This window comes from Gobius niger, assembly GCF_951799975.1.
Source record: "Gobius niger genome assembly, chromosome: 16".
NCBI lineage: Eukaryota > Metazoa > Chordata > Actinopteri > Gobiiformes > Gobiidae > Gobius > Gobius niger.
In genome coordinates, this window is record NC_136867.1 from 11,321,897 (window position 1) to 11,341,529 (window position 19,633).

At 41.7% G+C, this 19,633-nt stretch overlaps 2 protein-coding genes and 2 long non-coding RNA genes across 4 annotated transcripts; 2 read left to right on the plus strand and 2 right to left on the minus strand.

Moving 5' to 3' along the window:
• Nucleotides 1–3,630: 3,630 nt before the first annotated feature.
• Nucleotides 3,631–4,519, minus strand: LOC306975591. Its single transcript, XR_013793715.1, has 3 exons — nucleotides 4,459–4,519; nucleotides 4,248–4,382; nucleotides 3,631–3,847 (listed from the first exon to the last, which is right to left on the minus strand). It is a non-coding gene; the product is annotated as an uncharacterized lncRNA (long non-coding RNA).
• Nucleotides 4,520–4,863: 344 nt separating this feature from the next.
• LOC306975592 lies at nucleotides 4,864–6,262 on the minus strand. The gene is made up of 3 exons (XR_013793716.1): nucleotides 6,196–6,262; nucleotides 5,155–5,212; nucleotides 4,864–4,916 (listed from the first exon to the last, which is right to left on the minus strand). It is a non-coding gene; the product is annotated as an uncharacterized lncRNA (long non-coding RNA).
• Nucleotides 6,263–9,911: 3,649 nt separating this feature from the next.
• Nucleotides 9,912–11,883, plus strand: LOC306975852 (cytochrome P450 1B1-like). Its single transcript, XM_079573626.1, has one exon. It carries the CDS (start codon nucleotides 10,038–10,040, stop codon nucleotides 11,604–11,606), a length of 1,569 nt encoding a protein of 522 aa, XP_079429752.1. The 5' UTR covers nucleotides 9,912–10,037; the 3' UTR covers nucleotides 11,607–11,883.
• A 1,254-nt stretch (nucleotides 11,884–13,137) lies between these two features.
• On the plus strand, nucleotides 13,138–14,924 carry LOC306975850 (cytochrome P450 1B1-like). The gene has a single exon (XM_079573618.1). It carries the CDS (start codon nucleotides 13,241–13,243, stop codon nucleotides 14,813–14,815), a length of 1,575 nt encoding a protein of 524 aa, XP_079429744.1. The 5' UTR covers nucleotides 13,138–13,240; the 3' UTR covers nucleotides 14,816–14,924.
• The last annotated feature ends 4,709 nt before the right edge of the window (nucleotides 14,925–19,633 follow it).

A 19,633-nucleotide genomic window follows, 5' to 3' on the forward strand; every position in this document is an offset into this window, starting at 1 on the left:
AAATACCAAGATCTGTGAGTTCTGTAAAACCTCGATGTGAAGAAGAAGACGAAGAAGAAGACGAAGAAGAAGAAGAAGAAGAGGAAGAAGAAGAAGAAGAGGAAGAAGAAGAAGAAGAGGAAGAAGAAGAAGAAGAAGAGGAAGAAGAAGAAGAAGAAGAAGAAGAAGAAGAAGAAGAAGAAGAGGAAGAAGAAGAAGAAGAAGAAGAAGAAGAAGAAGAAGAAGAAGCATCTTCTTCTCTCACACCAGTCCTCTCTTACCACAGCTAAAACTGATAAAATAATCAAAACTTAACCGTCTGCTGCTTTTAAATATTTATTTTGACTCAGACTGATAAGCCTACTTTGGATATAGTTCTTAAAATCTTTTCATTATGAATCCATATATTATATTCATAATTGTAGCCATCTATTTAAATCTACGAAGTTGATATAAAGTGTCAGATAGATGATATAAACAGAGAAAACAGTAGACAGAGAGGATGCGTGTCTGTGAGCAACCAGACAGTCAGAATAGGAACATGGTGTTACCTTAGGTGGTCCTCTCCAGATGTGAGGCACAGGGTGCCTCTTGGCCTCTGGGAGCATATGGAATATATTGTGCATGAGGGACTCTTCAGAGTGTTTTCTCTTAGGTTATTTAAGAGAAGCAGCTCCCACTTTACTCTACACAAAAACAGCATAGAATTGGATCACCTTAAATGTACTAGGTGCAGGAGTGTGTGGTGGATGCAGGGTGAAGAGTCAAACTCAGTGCTGTTTGTGTGGGCCATGCTCCACAGGACGCCTGAAGAGAAGAAGAACACTTATGTTTCATCTTTGTTGACATAAATTTCAAATTTCTTCCGTGCAAGTCTGTGTAGTCTATGGATTTGCATTTTTATCGGACAAAGCCTTGGTGCCTCACATCTGCTTCAGCTTCTCACCGGGCTTGGTAGAGCTATTTTGATGCATATTTTAAAGCGTATCAAATGGAGAGGAAAAGGCGAATCATCTAGTCAGAAATAGAGATCCAGGATAGAACCTCAATGCACTGGCCTGTGAAAACAAAAACACAAAGATTACTTTAACTATTCCAGCAGAGCTCATCAAAAGTAATATACTGCAATATATTTACATTCAATACTTTTAATATTCTACCCATACATCATTGACATTGTACTTCCAGTTTCAATGTACAGACAACATTTTGTCTCTTACAGACCAGAGGAAGAGCAATACTAATTGTACAATCCTCATCCCCATCTTTTGACAAGGACCAAAAAATCGCCCTGTGACCAAGCAAACCCGCCTACCCCTACAGTATATATTCATCACACTTCTCATTTTGAGCTCTCCTCTTCTCACAGAAGAACAGCTAATGGCCATTAGTCTGCTAACAGTACGTGTTTACATTCCCTCATAAATGTCTGTAGTGCTCAAAGAACAGGCCTTATATAGACAAATCCACCGACTGTAGCACTTACATTCAAGCCCATATAAATAAATGAAAGGTCAGGATAAAATCTTGTTGAATATGAGCATGAAATTCCTAGCTACACGATACAAGCTACAGCAAACCGGCAGCACCAAAGGTTCAGCATTGACTTTATTTATGACCAAATACCACAAGACCAACATCTGAGGTCAACTTTATTTGTTCAAACATTACCTGGACGCTCCAACTCTGTGCTCTGTCCTCCAGTTATTGTCTTAAGCTGAACCTACCTGCCCTCTTGGCCCAAATCTCTTTCTCCTGTCACTTAAGAAGCACAGAGAAACAGGCATTTGAAAGACTTTCTGATCTGTGGATGTTTAAACAATTTGTGACCATGAGAGTTGGAGTGTTTAAAAATAACTAAGAAGACGATTAAATATAACTGTAAAATGTGCATTTATTTATTTATTTATATATATATATTGTTTTACAAAAACTGTTCTAAAAGAAAACTTGTCATTGCCATAAATTCTATTCAGGCGCCAAATGCAGTATTGGTTTGATTTCATTAGGCAGATTAGTTGGGAAACCCGGGGGACGTTCTCTCCGGAGTGGCGGGAAAGTGGGGTAACCTGACCTCTTTCTGACCCGGCTTCATTTTCAGGAGACTAAAGCGCCGTGAGCAGCTCATGCGGAACATGGAGGTGCAAAAGAGAGGGAATCACGGAACATTATCCGCCTAATTACACAATGAGAACACTGAAAAAAGTACCATGTTGATTTAACACAATTTAATTGTGGACATTGGTTCCACACGTGTAGTTTGTGTAGATGCTACATGATGCAAATTGTGTTGCATCAACATGAAGTAATTCTGAAGAATTGACACTATAGATTTATGTTCAGTATGCAGAACTAAAATGTGTTAAAACTACTCAATTTCAGATGGTTAAATCATGTTACCCTTACATAATTCTAATCATGTTGTTCTTACTTGATATTAATCATGTTGTTCTTACTTGATATTAATCATGTTGTTCTTACTTGATATTAATCATGTGACTTTTACATGATTCTAATCATGTTGTTCTTACTTGATATTAATCATGTTGTTCTTACTTGATATTAATCATGTGACTTTTACATGATTCTAATCATGTGACTTTAACAAGATACCTCAAATCTATCACACATCCTGTATTCTCATTAACCTTAACTGAAGTAAAATACAATTTACAATAAATGAAGGATGACAATGCAAATGAAATGCATACAAAATGAGAAACAATTTCAATACTTTTTTCACCTTTATTTGATATAAATGTGAAAGAAACATAGTGCCAACAATTGAGCATAAAACTGCACTTATGTACGCTGTAAAATCAGTGTCAGTGAACACACAAAAACACGTTTGCTGTGGGAAGTTGAACGGGAAGCTCTGAAAGTTCCTTGCTGTAGTGACTTTTCCATCAGTTGAAGATAGATTGAAAACGCGTTTGTCTTACCATATGCTATATTGTCCCATTATTCCCCCTTTTGCTATTTTTATTTCTCTATTCAAAATATAGGAGCCAACAGCATAAACCAGGTTCAGTGAGACCTGCTGAACACTATGGGGGAAGCCACACAGACTAAGTTCATTGCTATAATACAGTCATGTTTGGAGTCAGGCTGAAGCTAAGCCCCACCCCCTCAGTCCAAAAAAACACAACTCCCACAAATGCATCAAAAGATACAAATAATTGCCAATATAAAACAATGTATAAACTATTACTACGTTTTTGTAGATAAACATTCTGACCATATCCATGAGTGCTTTAGGAATTTAGATTCAAACTTTATTTTTTTTAATAGATGTACCATAGATTTCTCCCTCATCTCCTCACTGTCAAGAACAAGCCAGTCAAGACTTAGTCAAATAACTGTTTTCAGTAAACAATAATTCAATGCACAATTAGTCCCACATGGACAAAGCTCAGACCTGTTGCTTTGAGTGAATTTAAATCATATGAAGTCCACATAATTTTAGTCCCTTTTACTTTTTACTTTTTGAGTCATTTTTGGTCTTATTTTAGTCAGCAAGAATATTACTGACAAATAAAATAGAATTTTAGAAGACAAAATTAACACTGAAGCATGGGGCAAAGTTTAAATGCTATACAATGTTGACAACAACGCAGTACTGAACCACAGCTAATATATCCCTCCAGGAGCCCAAAAAGACAAATGTTCATTTACGTTTTCAGGGCACAAGTTTTTCTGGACAGCAGAGTTGGCTCCAACTCCATGACGAGATTATTCTCACTTCAAGGGCCTCGTTGTCCGGGTCATGGAGGACGACTTCACCTCAACACATCAGAATACTCCAACTTTGGATCTTGCCTGGTGGATCCTCACAGCGGTGGCCTATTCTGAGCTTCATGTCCATGTTCTAGTGGGAATAAAAATAATAATAATAAAAATAAAACATGTTGATTTACAATGTTAGAAATTCATAATATATCTTGCATAAACATTGGACAATAATCCGTCTTGGGCCATTTTAATTGGTCATTAATTAATCTCTCGTTGATGTGAGCTTGCATCATGTTGGGACCATCAACCATAATAGACGGTTTAGTTTACATATGAAATGCAAAGTGAAACTGCGTGCTGTTCCACAGAGATGTAGCTTTAGAGCAGTGCTGCTCTAAGTTTGTGACATAAAATAATTTTCTGCTAAAATGTCCACAGAACAAAGGAACACGAGCGGGTTTTGAGGTAGCCTTATAACTACGCAATAAAACAGCACAACAGATCACTGAAATCCACTGACTCCACTAAGTACTTACAAGCATTTTAGCAGCTTGGTCTTCGAGCTTTATTCCATGCAGGCTGGAGAGCTTCCTGGACACCTTCAGAAGATTTGAAATCCAATAGTCCCGTTGTGACAGGACTCTTGTTGTACACTTGAACTCTGCATTTATCTGCAAATATACAATATCACACATTTCAACAGCTGAAATTACAATAAGACAAATAAAAAAGCCTCCAAACATTTACCTGAAATGCACTGCACATGTATCCCATCGCTGAGCGCCTCAGTGGCCGAGCTGCTTCACAGAGAGCAGGTGAGAAGAGGCTGCAGCCCTTCCTCGTTCTCTATAATGAAGATATTTCACAGCCATGAAGGGGATACAGAACACAGAACTATTTCAAAAGGGGTTTTCGTTGACTGGCTGATGTTAAAATTCTCAAAGGACATGTAGCAGTGATCAACTCCAAATGAATCAATAAATATATATTTTCTAAAATGTAAAGCTTAGAATTGTGGAAACTATTACACAATATTGCATAATATTGTTCCAGCACCATGGGCTGACTCTACAAACTACAGCACAATAAATCAAAACGTAAATTATAGCATACAATGGACTAAATATTAAAAATATTGCTATTTATACTTACATAAATGAGGGCATGGCCTGACTCCATCTCCAGTCATCACATGTTGTATCAAACTAGAATAAAATAAAAACAAACTTGAGGACAAAACATGACAAATGTAGAGGTTATTGCTTATTCCAACCATACTCCTATACCACATTTTATAAACATGAGATTACAAAGTGCAGTGAAAATAATGAAGTAAAAGCTGGAGGAAGCTGCTTGGATCGTCAGGTTCAGACTGCAGCCTCAAAAAACAAACCCAAGATAAAGCTCAAGACAATTAATGGTAAAACCACAAATATTTCTTACCACAAAACGTGAGGGAGAGCCATGTTGAGTCAACTTGAGTTAAGCCGCGTGTCACAATCTGCAACAACAAAACTGTCATCGTTCACATAGCAAGTGGCCCTCATCAAACTTTAGATATTGTTTTTAACTTGTGTCGTGACAGGACTGCTTTGCACCAGACACGTAATAGATTTCCATTCTTTCCCAAACTCAGTTCGATATGTAGGAAAGCTAACAAGCTAACATAACAAAGGACACCAGGAGTAAAGGACTTGACAAAAAAGCGCTTCGAATCCTCTTCGTCCTGATGCATGTCTTTGCGTGGCTGGAGCGAAGCCGCGGCGCGAGCGTCCAGTCGGAGTGGGGATGCAGCACGGGGCTCCCCCCCCGGAGCGGGGAGGCAACGCGGGGCTGCCCCCGGAGCGGGGATGCAGCACGGGGCGGAGAGCGGGGATGCAGTACGGGGCTCCACCCGGAGCGGGGATGCAGCACGGGGCTCCGCCCGGAGCGTGGAGGCAACGCGGTGCTGCAGTATGGGGCGGCTGGGCAAGCGCGGAGCGGGCAGGGAAAGCGAGAGCCAGCAGGAGAGGGGAAACGCTTTTAAAAACAGTGACAATACGTTCTTGTAAACGCGTGTAAACTCCACAGAGGCAAGGCCAGCGCTCTGTCTAGCTAACATTAGCACTGCTGAAACAGCGGCAGAAAAAGACGTTGCCCCCCCCCCCCCCCCCCCCCCAAAAAAAAAACGTTGGTCACTGAGACACTAATGTAACAGGCCATTTCCACAATTATGGATATACTTTAAGTACATGTACACTCAGCGGTCAGTGTATCTGTAAGGAGTAACTTTTTAAAAAAGGGTAATGACCACAAACGAAGAAAATGTTAATATGAAATTTTCATTTCAAAATTTTCAGTAATGGCGTATGATGAGTATCATTGGCAGAAGCCATTTTTTCCGTCCTAACGCTTCTTTGACATTAATAATAATAATACAAAAAACACAACATTCCTTTATCTACTAAAAACAAAATTATGTAGCTCTCATAAATGTGTACTTACCAACTTTTGATGGTTATTATTCCTATTTTTTGCTGCTGCTGATTGTCAAGACCGCAGTCTCCGGCTGTCTTCTTCCCATGATGCATTGCAAAAGCCCGCCTCTGTAGTCTTCGGCGGGAAAATTAATTGCGTTACTGTAACATGGACTGTTCATGTTGAGCTGACACGTATCTAAGGTGTATGCGCATTTTATCGCCCTTTGTGTCGGTTCAACACAAAACTAACGTGCTGAAACACAGAACACGTTACAATAGAGTAGACGCAGCAAAATAAAATTTTGTCAATTTAACAGACGGCCTTTCCCATTTCTTTCAGTGAAGAGCAGTCCTGCTGGTGTCCACGCTGCACGTAATGTTCAGTGTGGCCTTGTTATTCAGCTCCCAGCCTCCACTTTCATATTGCTCTGTAGGTCTGAGGTGCTGTGTGCATGTATTATGAAAATTAGTAACATAAAATTCTTCAATATTTCTCAAATATGTTGTTTTGTTTGGTTGAGATGCATTTGACTATCAAATGTAGTAAATACAGTACATTAGTATTTTTAGAGAATGCAGTATATGGTTTAAATACAGTTATGTACACACAAAGGGCCTATTCTGAGCAAGACTAATCACTCTGTGTCTTGGTATAGGCCTGTCGTCTAAATGAACTATTAGAGTGGCAGGCAGTATTGATATGATTATGTAAGTATTAGTATGTAAAATGTGTATCTTAGTGTATGAATGGGAGGTGTAATGAGCTGTGACTGTCTCAGACTGTGGCTTTGATGAGCTCAGAATCAGGGTCATCTGGAAGACATTTCTGCTGATGTGCTCTTCCTCCGTCTCATTTGAATCCCTCGGTTGTGGGCCCCCGCCATCTTCTCTCTGGGGAAACTGGGGCTTCAGCGACTGGGCTGCGTGTGCATGCCTCACCGCTCCAGCACGCAAACTGCACTTCTCATCTTCATGTCAAAATCTGCAACACAAACAAATAACCGCATTAATGCGTCGACACTTTTGCACGTCCAAACTGGATTCACTCATCTCTTCATCATATTGTGGACGGCCTGTGGCTCGGCTTTCTGGCATGGCCATGATTACCAACCTGGACACCAGCAATTCACTATGAGTAAGAACATTCTATACTTTAAATCATGCCCTTAAAAGTCTGCATTCATGTTTTCACAGCGTAACCAAAGACCATGCAACCACGGAAATTATTTTAGGAAAGCATTCCGGAGAATCCCCGAGCTCCCCTCTCCTGTGGTCAGTACTGCCTACAGCAAAACAGTTTGGGGCACAGTACGTCCAGAAAGAATAAAATGAGAAAAGTTCCAACATGAAAGTGTATGACTCACCGGCTTTCTATATGAAGACAGATATGTCAGAGTAGTGCAAAACTAAATGCTCAGTTCACTGTTGAGACAAATTCTTTGTAAAAAGGATTTCAGTCATTATCTTTGCCACAATTCTGCATTATAGTTGCCCCCTCGTGACATTTTTAGAGCGCATGAATGTGATACAAAAGAAGGGGCAGTCGTAGTGCTACGTGCAGATGCATGTTCTTAAAATGTTGCTCAAAGAGGAGTGAACATTGTCCTTGGCTGCACATGGTTAGTTTAGGCTTTGTGCCCAGTGCCCACAGACTACACTCAGCACAGACAGTGACAAGTTTCCTCACATTTCCTCAGAATGCGGTTTGGCCAGCGCTGCACTCTTCATAGCAAACATCACCATTCCTAACAACCACTGTCCTGTGGTCCCCTGCTGGCTGCTGGGGTGTTTTTGTTGATGTGTGTCATAGTGTGCCTGCATTGCGACTGAAAATGTACATGTTTAAGTTGCACTGTCCAAAAGTCCAATTTATAAACAAAGTAGGACTAAAAAAACATCTACGTATCCTAATTCAACAAATTACTTTTTGTATAGTTATACAGCAATTATCAAAGTAGCATGATGTATTTTATGCATTGTTGTAAAAGTAATCTGCATATTTAGCAAAGTTTTACCCGCATTCCCATCCTGATGCAGAATATCTGTTCAGGCTTGAGGCCAGCTCAAAGTTCACAGTATGGCAAAATGTGCATGTATATTAGGGAGGAAGGGAAATAACTTTATGAGTGTAGCACCTTTCACAGACATGGTCACAAAGTGCTCATGGGACAAAAAAAACAACATGCACAATTTAAGAAGATGTTACCCACGAACTGCTCATCTGTGTTAAACTAACTGCTCATCTGTTCCCCACCAGTTCCCCCACTGCCTGTGGGACCCCTGTCCCATCCCTCCAGAGCACCCCTCTTCCTTCCTCCTGTCGGTCCTGTGCGTGACAGTAGCTCACTGAGAAGTGGAAATGAGACTAGTAAACAATGATTAGCTCCAGAGCCAGAGCCCGGGCTTGAGCTTGCCATTGGGAGAGGGAGCAGCCACCCGCCCGCCGCCCTGCTGTTGGCTATAGCACACAAATGACATACAGCAGTAAGGAATAGAACCCCAGACCCCCCTCTCAAACCCCCCAGAGTCAAGTTGGGGTCACGGCCAACCTTTCACAGCCAGGTTACACAGGGGGTAAACACAGCAGCCACACGCACCCCGGCCCCTCTCCCACTGTCCCACCACAAACCTGGCCTTAATTAACATGATGTGGATGCGATTGGCCACATGTGTACGGGCAGCGGGCACAGAAGGTGGTGTTAATGGCGGATGGGGGTGCAGTGGGAGGGGGTGCTGCTATATGGGAAGAGAGAAGAAACAGTCTTCCCCTGAGCAGGCACTGTGTATTGGAGGAGTTTGCTATGTTTCTGGTTAACCAAGAAATCATTCTAGAGGCTTGGTGATCAGCCACACCGCGTTTCTCAAACAACTCCATGGGGTATAAAAAGTACATGATAAAAGACTATGGCTTGGCTGTTTCCTTTCTGTTTGTTTTTGCACTTTGGGCATGAATGTGAGCTGTGAGACCATACATTGTTGTGGTAAGCGCAATAGTCAAAGACAAAAGGCACATCAACAAAAAAACATACCCATTTAAGTTACTGTTTTATGTAAAGCGTGCTGTTTTTTTGTTTTGTTTTTTATATTTAACATATGTATTTTCATGTGTCTATATTTTCTACTTACGATTTTTAGTATTGTTTATTATCACCTGACCCAACTTCAACTTCATAACAGAATAAAGGGCGCGCGCTAATAAACACAAGGACGACAGATACAACGAAATTAATGTTTTTTTTCTTTTTTTTTTCTTTGTGTGTTTTATTTTTTATTTTTTAATGTTTGGAAAAAATTGGAAAATAAGTTTTCATTTTTACTAACCTCTTTACTCAGGTCTTTCGCTTTTTTAATAGGCTTTTGAAAAGAAATGGCGACGGCGGACAAACCTGCGTGCGTTTCTTGCCAAAACACAGCATCATTGAACCATCACGCTCGGTCTTTATCGCGGTGAAAACAAGGGGGAAAAAAAGCTTTAAGCATTTGTCCCGGACGCAATCATGACTCTATGTGCGCGCGCGGAACGGCACTGAGCTCTGCACGCTCACTGCGGTCCCTCGACGCTTACTGGAGGCGCACGCCTCCGACACCGAGCGGAGATAATGTGGAGGGGTCTGCTGCTCTACCACAATGGGAGGAGTATGGAAGTTATCTTGAGCCCTGCCCACAGCTGCTAAACATATAAGACGTGAAGAGAAGCAAAAAGCAGCCACTTAAATCTTAAAAGTTGAGAATTGACAACAAACCAACAAATCTTACATTTTCTACTCACCTTAGAGGAAAAAACTAGACTTTTATTTTATTTTATTATTTTTTCCAACAAGGTGTAACTGACCAAGAGTAAGCCTCTTGTGTGAACATTTTTCCACAATGGACAGTGAGTTTGGACTGAAGGGCAGCAGCCTCGTCAGAGAATGGAGTGGAGAGGTCCAGCCGGCTCTAGTTGCCACTTTTGTATTCCTCTTCTGTTTGGAAGCCTGTCTTTGGGTCAGAAACCTCAGGCTCAAGAGAAGACTCCCCGGACCCTTTGCCTGGCCAGTGGTGGGCAATGCCATGCAGCTGGGACAGATGCCCCACATCACCTTCGCCAGGCTGGCCAAGAAGTACGGAGACGTGTACCAGATCCGCCTGGGCTGCAGTGACATCGTGGTCCTGAATGGAGACAAGGCCATCCGTCAGGCTCTCATTCAGCACAGCACTGAGTTCGCAGGCAGACCCAACTTTGTGTCGTTCCAGATGATTTCTGGAGGCAGGAGTTTGACTTTTACTAATTACAGCAAACAGTGGAAAGTACATCGGAAAATTGCCCATTCCAGCCTGCGAGCATTTTCCTCCGCAAACAGTCAAACTAAAAAAGCCTTTGAGCAACACATCACAGCCGAGGCCATGGAGCTGGTGCATGCATTTCTGCAGCAAAGTGAAGATGGACAGTACTTTGACCCTGCATATGAATTCACTGTCGCTGCTGCTAATGTGATCTGTGCGCTGTGTTTCGGAAGGCGATATGGCCATGATGACCTGGAGTTCAGGACCCTGCTCAAGAGGCTGGACAAGTTTGGAGAGACCATAGGAGCTGGGAGTTTGGTGGACGTGATGCCCTGGCTGCAGTCTTTCCCTAACCCTGTGCGCAGTATCTATGAAAACTTCAAAAGCCTTAATGAGGAGTTCTTCACATATGTCAGAGATAAGGTTCGGGAACACAGAGAGACTTTTGACCCCGATGTGACCCGGGACATGAGTGATGCGATTATAAATGTGATTGAATATGGGAAGGACAGTGGACTGAGCAAAGAGTTTTCAGAGTCGACAATGACAGATTTGATTGGAGCAGGTCAGGACACGGTGTCCACAGCCATGCAGTGGATCATCCTCCTGTTGGTGAAGCACCCGGACATTCAGGCCAAACTGCAAACTGTCATAGACAAGGCTGTAGGCCCAGACCGATTACCTACAATTGAAGACAGACACAATATGCCTCTTCTGGACGCCTTCATCTATGAAATGATGCGCTTCACCAGCTTTGTGCCGGTCACCATCCCTCACTCCACCACAGCAGACGTCACTATAGAAGGCCTGCACATCCCAAAAGACACCGTGGTCTTTGTTAACCAGTGGTCCGTAAACCACGATCCTCTCAAGTGGAAGGACCCCCACATCTTTGATCCCACACGCTTCCTGGACAAGAACGGAGCTCTGGACAGGGACCTGACCAACAGTGTCATGATCTTCTCCACAGGTAAAAGACGCTGCATTGGTGACCACATCGCCAAATCAGAAGTCTTTTTATTCACAGCAATACTGCTGCATCAGTGCTGCTTTGAGAGTGACTCTGCTGTGGTGTCGCTTGACTGTGCCTATGGACTCACACTTAAACCCCTCCACTCTCGTCTCAGAGCCAAGCTTAGGGGAAAGCTGCTGGGCTTAGTCTCCCCAGCGTGAACAGCCTGTTCTAATACTGTGACTTCACTTTCCCACCAGTGACATTTAGGACCATTGAGTATATGGACATGTCTGCACTAAAGCTTATTGTTGTAAAATTATCATATTTAAATGTGATATTTAATTACATGGGACTTGTGTTTGAACTGTTGATGAGATCCTATAGGTAGTTTACAAACAACTGTACAAATTGTTCTTATAGATATTCAGTAAATAATCCATTTCTGCATCATAAACAACTGCATACTTGAGCATAACCTGTAATTGTGCATTTTTATATTGTACATTATTATTTATAATGCTTACAATATATATCTAATCCACCACTAAAATGTCTAGTTTGTTTGATGTCAAGGTTGTAAGTGAATTTACAATCAAAGTGATTGTTATGAACAGTAAGTAATAAGTAAAAATAAGTTTAACCGTTGTCATGTTGAACATTGAATTAAAATGTTATGTTCAGGTATATTTACAATGTAAATCTATGTATCTACTGTACCTTAGTATATAAAGACATTTACTAGAAGAGCGGGGTGAAGTGACTATTTCATGATCCACATGTTTGGCTATACTAACACTCCAGAAACTTGATTGTTTACGAATCAATAAAAGCTATGTCTACTTTCCAACAGGAATGAGAATACACTGACAGTTGTTTTTTTCTGTATGTAAAGGAGGCAATATCTTCTTGATCATCCTGGAATGTTTAATCTATATACAAACTATATCACTCTGTTAATAATGTGCTGACTGAGAAATAAGCTATCAAATAAATAAAGAGATTGATGAATAAAGATTGAAGTCTCTGTCTTTACAAAAGAAAAAACGATTTGACTTAGATGATATCCAATCCAATGTTTTTATATAGCACATTTAAACAACAAGAAAGTTTCTGCACATGACATCATAAAAAACACTATAGCTACTTAAACAATACATAGAAATAAAATAAATAAAAACAATAATACATGTGTTCCATAATATACACATGGCATCTTTTATTACCTGATTACCTCATTACTCGTCACACTAAAAAAGAAACTGATATGCAATTACACTACTATTTATCATACAAAGCACCGCCTGCACCTGACTTTACAGTTTGTTCTATAAGATTTTAATGCCACTGTGTTTGAGCTATGGCTGTTAGGGTAACAATCAATTATTTTATGGAAGATTACAGAACATTTGGGCAGTGTTTAAGACCAATGTCTGAGAAATGAAAACAAAACAATTAGCTGTGGAAAAATAACTCTGACAAACCAACAACTTTGAAGTTTTTAGGTTTATTTTGCTTCAAAACAGAAAACCAAAAAAGAAAAGAAAAAACATTTTCAGTTTTATTTTGAATTATGTCACCACTTTGAACATTTGGAAAAGTAGGCCAAGTTGGAATATGGGACTAAGGTTTGCTCACAGTGGTCAAAATGGGAGGGAGAGACAGTAAAAACCTGAGTCGGAGACCCCTCCCATGATGGAGATAGTTATAAGCGAAGTGTTAGACTTAGATGTGCACTGTACTGAAGTGGTCATCTCAGGACGGGCCATCAGTTCACCTGACCAGACGCTGAGGAGTGGGATCAGGATAATATGTGAGACTTTTTTATATGAACAGTTAAAACATTTCAAGATTTATGGCTCATGTGAACAGTGAGCTTGGACTGAAGGGCAGCAGCCTCGGCAGAGAATGGAGTGGAGAGGTCCAGCCGGCTCTAGTTGCCACTTTTGTATTCCTCTTCTGTTTGGAAGCCTGTCTTTGGGTCAGGAAGCTCAGGCTCAAGAGAAGACTTCCCGGACCCTTTGCCTGGCCAGTGGTGGGCAATGCCATGCAGCTGGGACAGATGCCCCACATCACCTTCGCCAGGCTAGCCAAGAAGTACGGAGACGTGTACCAGATCCGCTTGGGCTGCAGTGACATCGTGGTCCTGAATGGAGACAAGGCCATCCGTCAGGCTCTCATTCAGCACAGCACTGAGTTCGCAGGCAGACCCAACTTTGTGTCATTCCAAGTTGTTTCAGGGGGGAAAAGTATGACTTTCACAAATTACAGCAAGCAGTGGAAGATGCACAGGAAAATTGCCCAGTCAACAATCAGAGCTTTCTCTTCGGCTAATAGCCAAACCAAAAAAGCCTTTGAGCAACAAATTGTGGCTGAAGCCACAGAACTAGTGGAGATTTTCCTAAAACACAGCTCTCAGACCCAGTATTTCAACCCAGCTCATGAGCTGACCGTGGCCGCAGCCAATGTGATTTGTGCTCTGTGCTTTGGAAAGCGGTATGGACATGACGATGAGGAGTTCCGAGCCTTGTTGCAGAGAGTAGATAAGTTTGGACAGACAGTAGGGGCGGGCAGCTTAATAGATGTGATGCCATGGCTTCAGTCTTTTCCTAATCCGGTACGCAGCGTCTTCAACAATTTCAAACACCTAAATAAAGAATTCTTTAAATTTGTCCATGACAAGGTAGAGCAGCACAGAGAGACCTTTGACCCAGAGGTAACCCGTGACATGAGCGATGCATTCATTGCAGATATTGACAAGGCTGATGGTCACAATGGGCTGACCAGTGACCACACTGAGGGGACTGTGTCAGACCTGATAGGAGCAGGTCTTGACACGGTCTCCACAGCGCTGCACTGGCTGCTGCTTCTCCTGGCTAAACACCCTGGTATGCAAACCAAACTCCAGGACCTCATTGATCAGGAGGTGGGTCGAGATAGGTTGCCTTCAGTGGAGGACAGAGGTCACCTGGCCTATGTGGACGCCTTCATCTATGAGACCATGCGCTTCACGAGCTTCGTTCCCGTCACCATCCCCCACTCCACCACTTCCGACGTCACGATCGAGGGCTGCCACATCCCCAAAGACACAGTGGTCTTCATCAACCAGTGGTCTATCAATCATGACCCTCTGAAGTGGAAGGAGCCACACCTCTTTGACCCCTCCCGCTTTCTGGACGAGGATGGCTGCCTGGACAAGGACATCACCAGCAACGTCATGATCTTTTCTGCAGGGAAAAGGCGATGCATCGGGGACCAGATTGCAAAAGTTGAGATTTTCCTGTTTTTTGCCATTCTACTGCATCAGTGTAGTTTTGAGAAATGTCCCACTGAAGATCTGACTTTGAACTGCTCATACGGGTTAACACTGAAGCCTCTAAATTACAAGATTTCAGCAAAGCTCAGGGGAGATTTACTCAAAATTGTATAAACTTCTCACTATACAGCATATATACAGCATCGCAATGTCATTTAGCTTTTTGCAGCTGTAAAACTCCAATACCTTAAAGCCACATCATGTAACATTTCACCCCCAAAATACAAGCATTTATTTTATCACATATATTTGTATTGCTAGAAATATCAACAAATAACCAAACAAATACGTGTCTTAGCCTGACATAACTATAACTTTACTGGGAGCGGGACATCTCCAGCTCGTCTCCATGGAGATGTTGACTAAACGCAGCCAATTATAATAATCAAATAGGTTATTACTTCATCCAAGTCCATACTTTACCCACTTCAAAGCATTTTACAATTATTAGGATAGCGTGGCGGCGACAGTGTAGTCCAAAATGTTACGCAGTGTGCCTTTAACACATTGTAAAATATTTAAAATATCCTTTGGAATGTATGGCAAACAGTGACTAAGAAAACGGTTGGTTGTGGGAACTATAAAAAAAAAAAAGCTACTTTTGTTTATTTCGGGATTCAATTTAGCTAAAAACATTATTGAACTATAAAAATCAAAGCTGAAATGTTTTCCAAGCGGGCGATAATAGAGCTATTGTTTGGCTGGCTTTTTGATTTTTACAGCGAATTACTCCAGACTGCTCATTTTGTTTCTTTCATCTCTTGCAAGGGAGCTGATGTGTCTAAATGTACTATGTGTAAAGAATAGTAACAAGTAAACTGACAATGTGCAACATAATGTGCCCGATAAGGCCTGATTTGTGCATTATGTAGTCTTGTGTCCATTGTTGTAATAAAGGGAAAGAATATGAAGCAAACTTTTTTTCTTTTCTTTTTTTTTGGGGAGTTGAAGCCGACAAACTGCCCATGCAAGGGGAGGTCAGCGGGGTCAAACAGATAATAATAGAAGATGTCTGGTTTGTGTTGTTGTTCAAAGATTCATGTGGGCTATGCATGCATGCTGCTGTTCTTAGAGCGCACCGCCAACGACGACTCCTCTCATCAAACTTTAACCGGCCTCCTCTGCACTTCTCACTGATGTCATCTCGGTAGAAAAAGGAGCACGCTGGAAAGGAAAACTGTCCATTCCTTTAACTGACATCAGAGCTAATAACGGCTCCTTACAATAAACACACCATCATCTCAATAGTGGACCGTGCTGAGTTATGTATATACCCAGAGAGATATAAGGCCAGGCTTTCTCAGGCGTCAGTCATGACCCGTTCTGACATAGGCCACCTGTGTTTGTTAGTTTCTGTCACAGTAATTAGGCCTTTCCATATAGCCTCTCATGAGAGTTTTTGCACTAGCTCCTGTAGTTATATCAGTGGAACCTTTTTTCCTTTTTGTGAAAACCTTCTCCTTGTGTGTTCCTGCGCTATGGGCCATTACAGTGACTTATGAACAGGAGCTGGCGGTTTACATCACTGAGGCTCTTTTTATCAGTCGGCCCATGCCTCTCGGGACGTCTGCCTCGCCTCGGTCCACCTGTGTGCCTGTGGTAGCGGGGTGGCTGCGAGTGAACTCAGAGGGAGGCTTGTATTCACCGGTTAACCGCAGAGCAAGCTGGAGACATTCTGTACTATTGCTGCGATTACTTGACACCACAAGGACTCCTAAAAGGGAGGATTGCCCCCCCCCCTCTCACCCCCCCCTCAACATCGTTTCCATAAGCGTTTCCCAAAACACCAGTGAAATGTGTTGGGCTGAAAGACTCCCTTCTCGATGTTGGACGCACATCCCTCGAGACCCCTCAACCTGTGGACTCTCACTCCTCAAAAGAAAACAGTTCGCGCACAGGCCGACACTCCCGAAGCCTCGTTCTGCACGTACGCATCGCCGCTGAGTGGCCTCCCACAATGTCTTCCAGTTCCAGCACCGTTCAGCACCGCATCCAAATCCTTCTGACACACAGTAGAGCTAGAGTTACATGCAAAAAAAAAAACACACACACACAAAAAAGTGTGTGATGTCCACTGCCATCATCTGTGGAAACAAAACGGAACATTCACAGCGTTGGCGCAGACTTCTCGTATATTTTCGCCCTTTCTGTCTATAACAGCAGCAATAACCACAGCTCCGCTCTCCGAGTCCGTACAAAGAGCAAACCCAAACAACACACAAGATTGTTATTCTACTTTTTCTCCTTCTTGTGAAAATATGTGAGTATGCAACTCAATAAACCTTTCTGAGAATCAGAATAAATAGGATCTGGGAAAAGAAAAGCCCTACACTCAAACCCAAGTGACAGGTTGCATGCAGGCCTACACAAAGAGAAATAAAGGCCCCATCATTTTGTGATTTGTGGGATTTGCTGAGTGTCTCTCCCTGCTCTTCCCCCATTCATTCCAAGTTTCTGTGTGTAACAAAGCTTAAATATTGTATTTATTTCTTCTGAGATATCCCAATATAACTGTTAGCCCCCCTTGTCTAAGTTAAGTATAAGTATGAGTATGAGTATGAGTATGAGTATGAGTATGAGTATGATTATGATTATGAGTATGAGTATGAGTATGAGTATGATTATGATTATGAGTATGAGTATGAGTATGAGTATGAGTATGAGTATGAGTATCAGTATGAGTATGAGTATGAGTATGAGTATGATTATGATTATGAGTATGAGTATGAGTATGATTATGAGTATGAGTATGAGTATGAGTATGAGTATGAGTATGAGTATGAGTATGAGTATGAGTATGAGTTGGTGATCTTTATACATGTTGCAATAAATTAGATTAAGAAATACAAACTACCACAAATCAGAAATGGAAGTTTGGGTTCTTGAAGTGGTTGTAATTTTGAAAGATCTTCCTATTTGTATGGTTTAAAACAAGGAAGATTGAAGAGTGGAAACAGTTGCCTGTTGCATTTGGATGCAGGCTAATGTATTCCAGAGTTTGTGTGTTGTGTTGTTGTGCAGAGCTCCAGAGAGTTCCCCCGTCATGAAACCCCCCAATGGAATTATGTCATGGATGTGAACAAAGAACAGGAATCCCAATGTTGTTCCAAATGGAACTAAAATGAGTTATGCTATATTCTCAGCACCATTTGATCCAACTACACATGGCTCTTGACCTTTTGGTTGACCTGCAGATCTGACGGGCCTTTAGTGGTCTTTATTCCTGGCTGGGACGCCAAAGGCGTGTTACTTTGTCTGTGTTGCGATTCTGTTTTGGAGCGGTGGCAAGGAGAAAACCTTTGATATACAAAAACACAATATTTCATTCCATTCACAGCCTTTCTTTCCATATTAACATTGAACTATTTTAAGGAAGTGCTGGAGGAAGTGATCCATGTTGGTCAGCGCAAAAGGCCAGCATGTGGTTTGAGTTCACGAATGGAAGTCCGGTGCAGTCGCTCACTCTAAGTGGTCAATTTCGTTTGATATGGAAAATGAACAGGCTTGTCTCCACTGATTTAAGTCCAATGGTGCTGACTGCCAAAGCAGGAAGTGGTGTAACGTGATGTTCACAAAGTGGACTTCAGAGCAGAGTGCGGAGGTTGCACCTCTTATACTTATATTCATTTTATGTTCCCATCCCGCATCCAGAAAGGATTAAATAAATTACAATCAGTAGCATAATATTCAAACAGTAGCAGAAATAGCAGAAGCATTGTTATTAAACGTACTGGTTTCCTCTCAGGTTCAGTCATATTATTAACTCATCAATTTAACGTCCAAGAACATACTGTCTTCTAAGCTCTAAGTCCTCCTTGTGACTCTGAGGGAAAGACGTATCAGGTTTGTTTTGAGAAAACAGGGGGGAAATCTATTTTTCTCTTCAAGCAACAGAGAAATGTGTAAGTTGAGATCTTATCTAACATAGATAAACAAAGAACTAATAAATATCAAAGGCCTCACAGAGAACACACATAACTAACAGTTTGAAGAAAGAAATTAAATGAAATAAAAAAAGACATATAAACAAAGTTTTTATAATCATAATAATGGCCCATTACATTGATGGAAAGACATTAAAACAATCGTATTGTTGTTTGCGTGGAGCCAGTAAGAATTGATATTAGATGCTTGTGTGGTCTTTACTGAAAGTCATCTCAGAACTTAAGTGATTATTTCAGAGAACAGAAGATGAATTGTTTTCTGAAATATCTTTTTATTTAACATAAAGAAATGGCACATCATTTTGCAAATGTTGTAACTGACATTTGCAAAACTCTGTCTAATGTATCTGACTGCAAGTGCCCCCTACACAAAGCTGTCCCAAGATTCCCACTAATCAGCTGTGTGCAGCGGTGCAACCCCTCTGCCATGCCTCGCTTTGACACTGTCCCACATCAAGCCCACTTTTTGGCACTGTCTCCTGCCAGACCAAAACAATTTAGTAAAGAGCTATTTGTGTTCATAAGATTTCATTTCAGTTGTTTTTGTGTTCTGCTCTTGTAGTGGGCTGTCAGAATTCCCCTCTTTACTGTGAGAAGGGCCTGGTGGATGTGACCACTGCTTGTTCAAACTCGGGACATGCTATGGGGTCGAACTTTCTACACAAGTCCCCTTCCTACAAATGTCAGAGGGGACAGAGAAAGGTCCCGGAAGAAGCTTTGAGCCCCAGCGGAGGTTGAGGATCACAAAGCATAACACAGTGGGATGAAGGCTGCTTATGAAAACGCGAGGACTAACACAAGGTTCCGGAGACACCGTTTATTCAGCCTGGCAGCATTAGCGGACTTGGCCTGTGTTTCAACAGGCCATGCAGAGGGGAAATGCAGATCATGAAAAGATGATCATGTAAGACAAGGGCCAACTCCACTTTAAACAGAAAGTCATGAATAGGCATTTTGTACTTGCTGTAATCTGACAGTGTGTTCAAAA

What these genes read in the sequence shown, in the direction of transcription:
- LOC306975852 (XM_079573626.1), top strand. Translation starts at nt 10,038, where the DNA reads ATGGACAGTGAGTTTGGACTGAAGGGCAGCAGCCTCGTCAGAGAATGG.
- LOC306975850 (XM_079573618.1), top strand. Translation starts at nt 13,241, where the DNA reads ATGGCTCATGTGAACAGTGAGCTTGGACTGAAGGGCAGCAGCCTCGGC.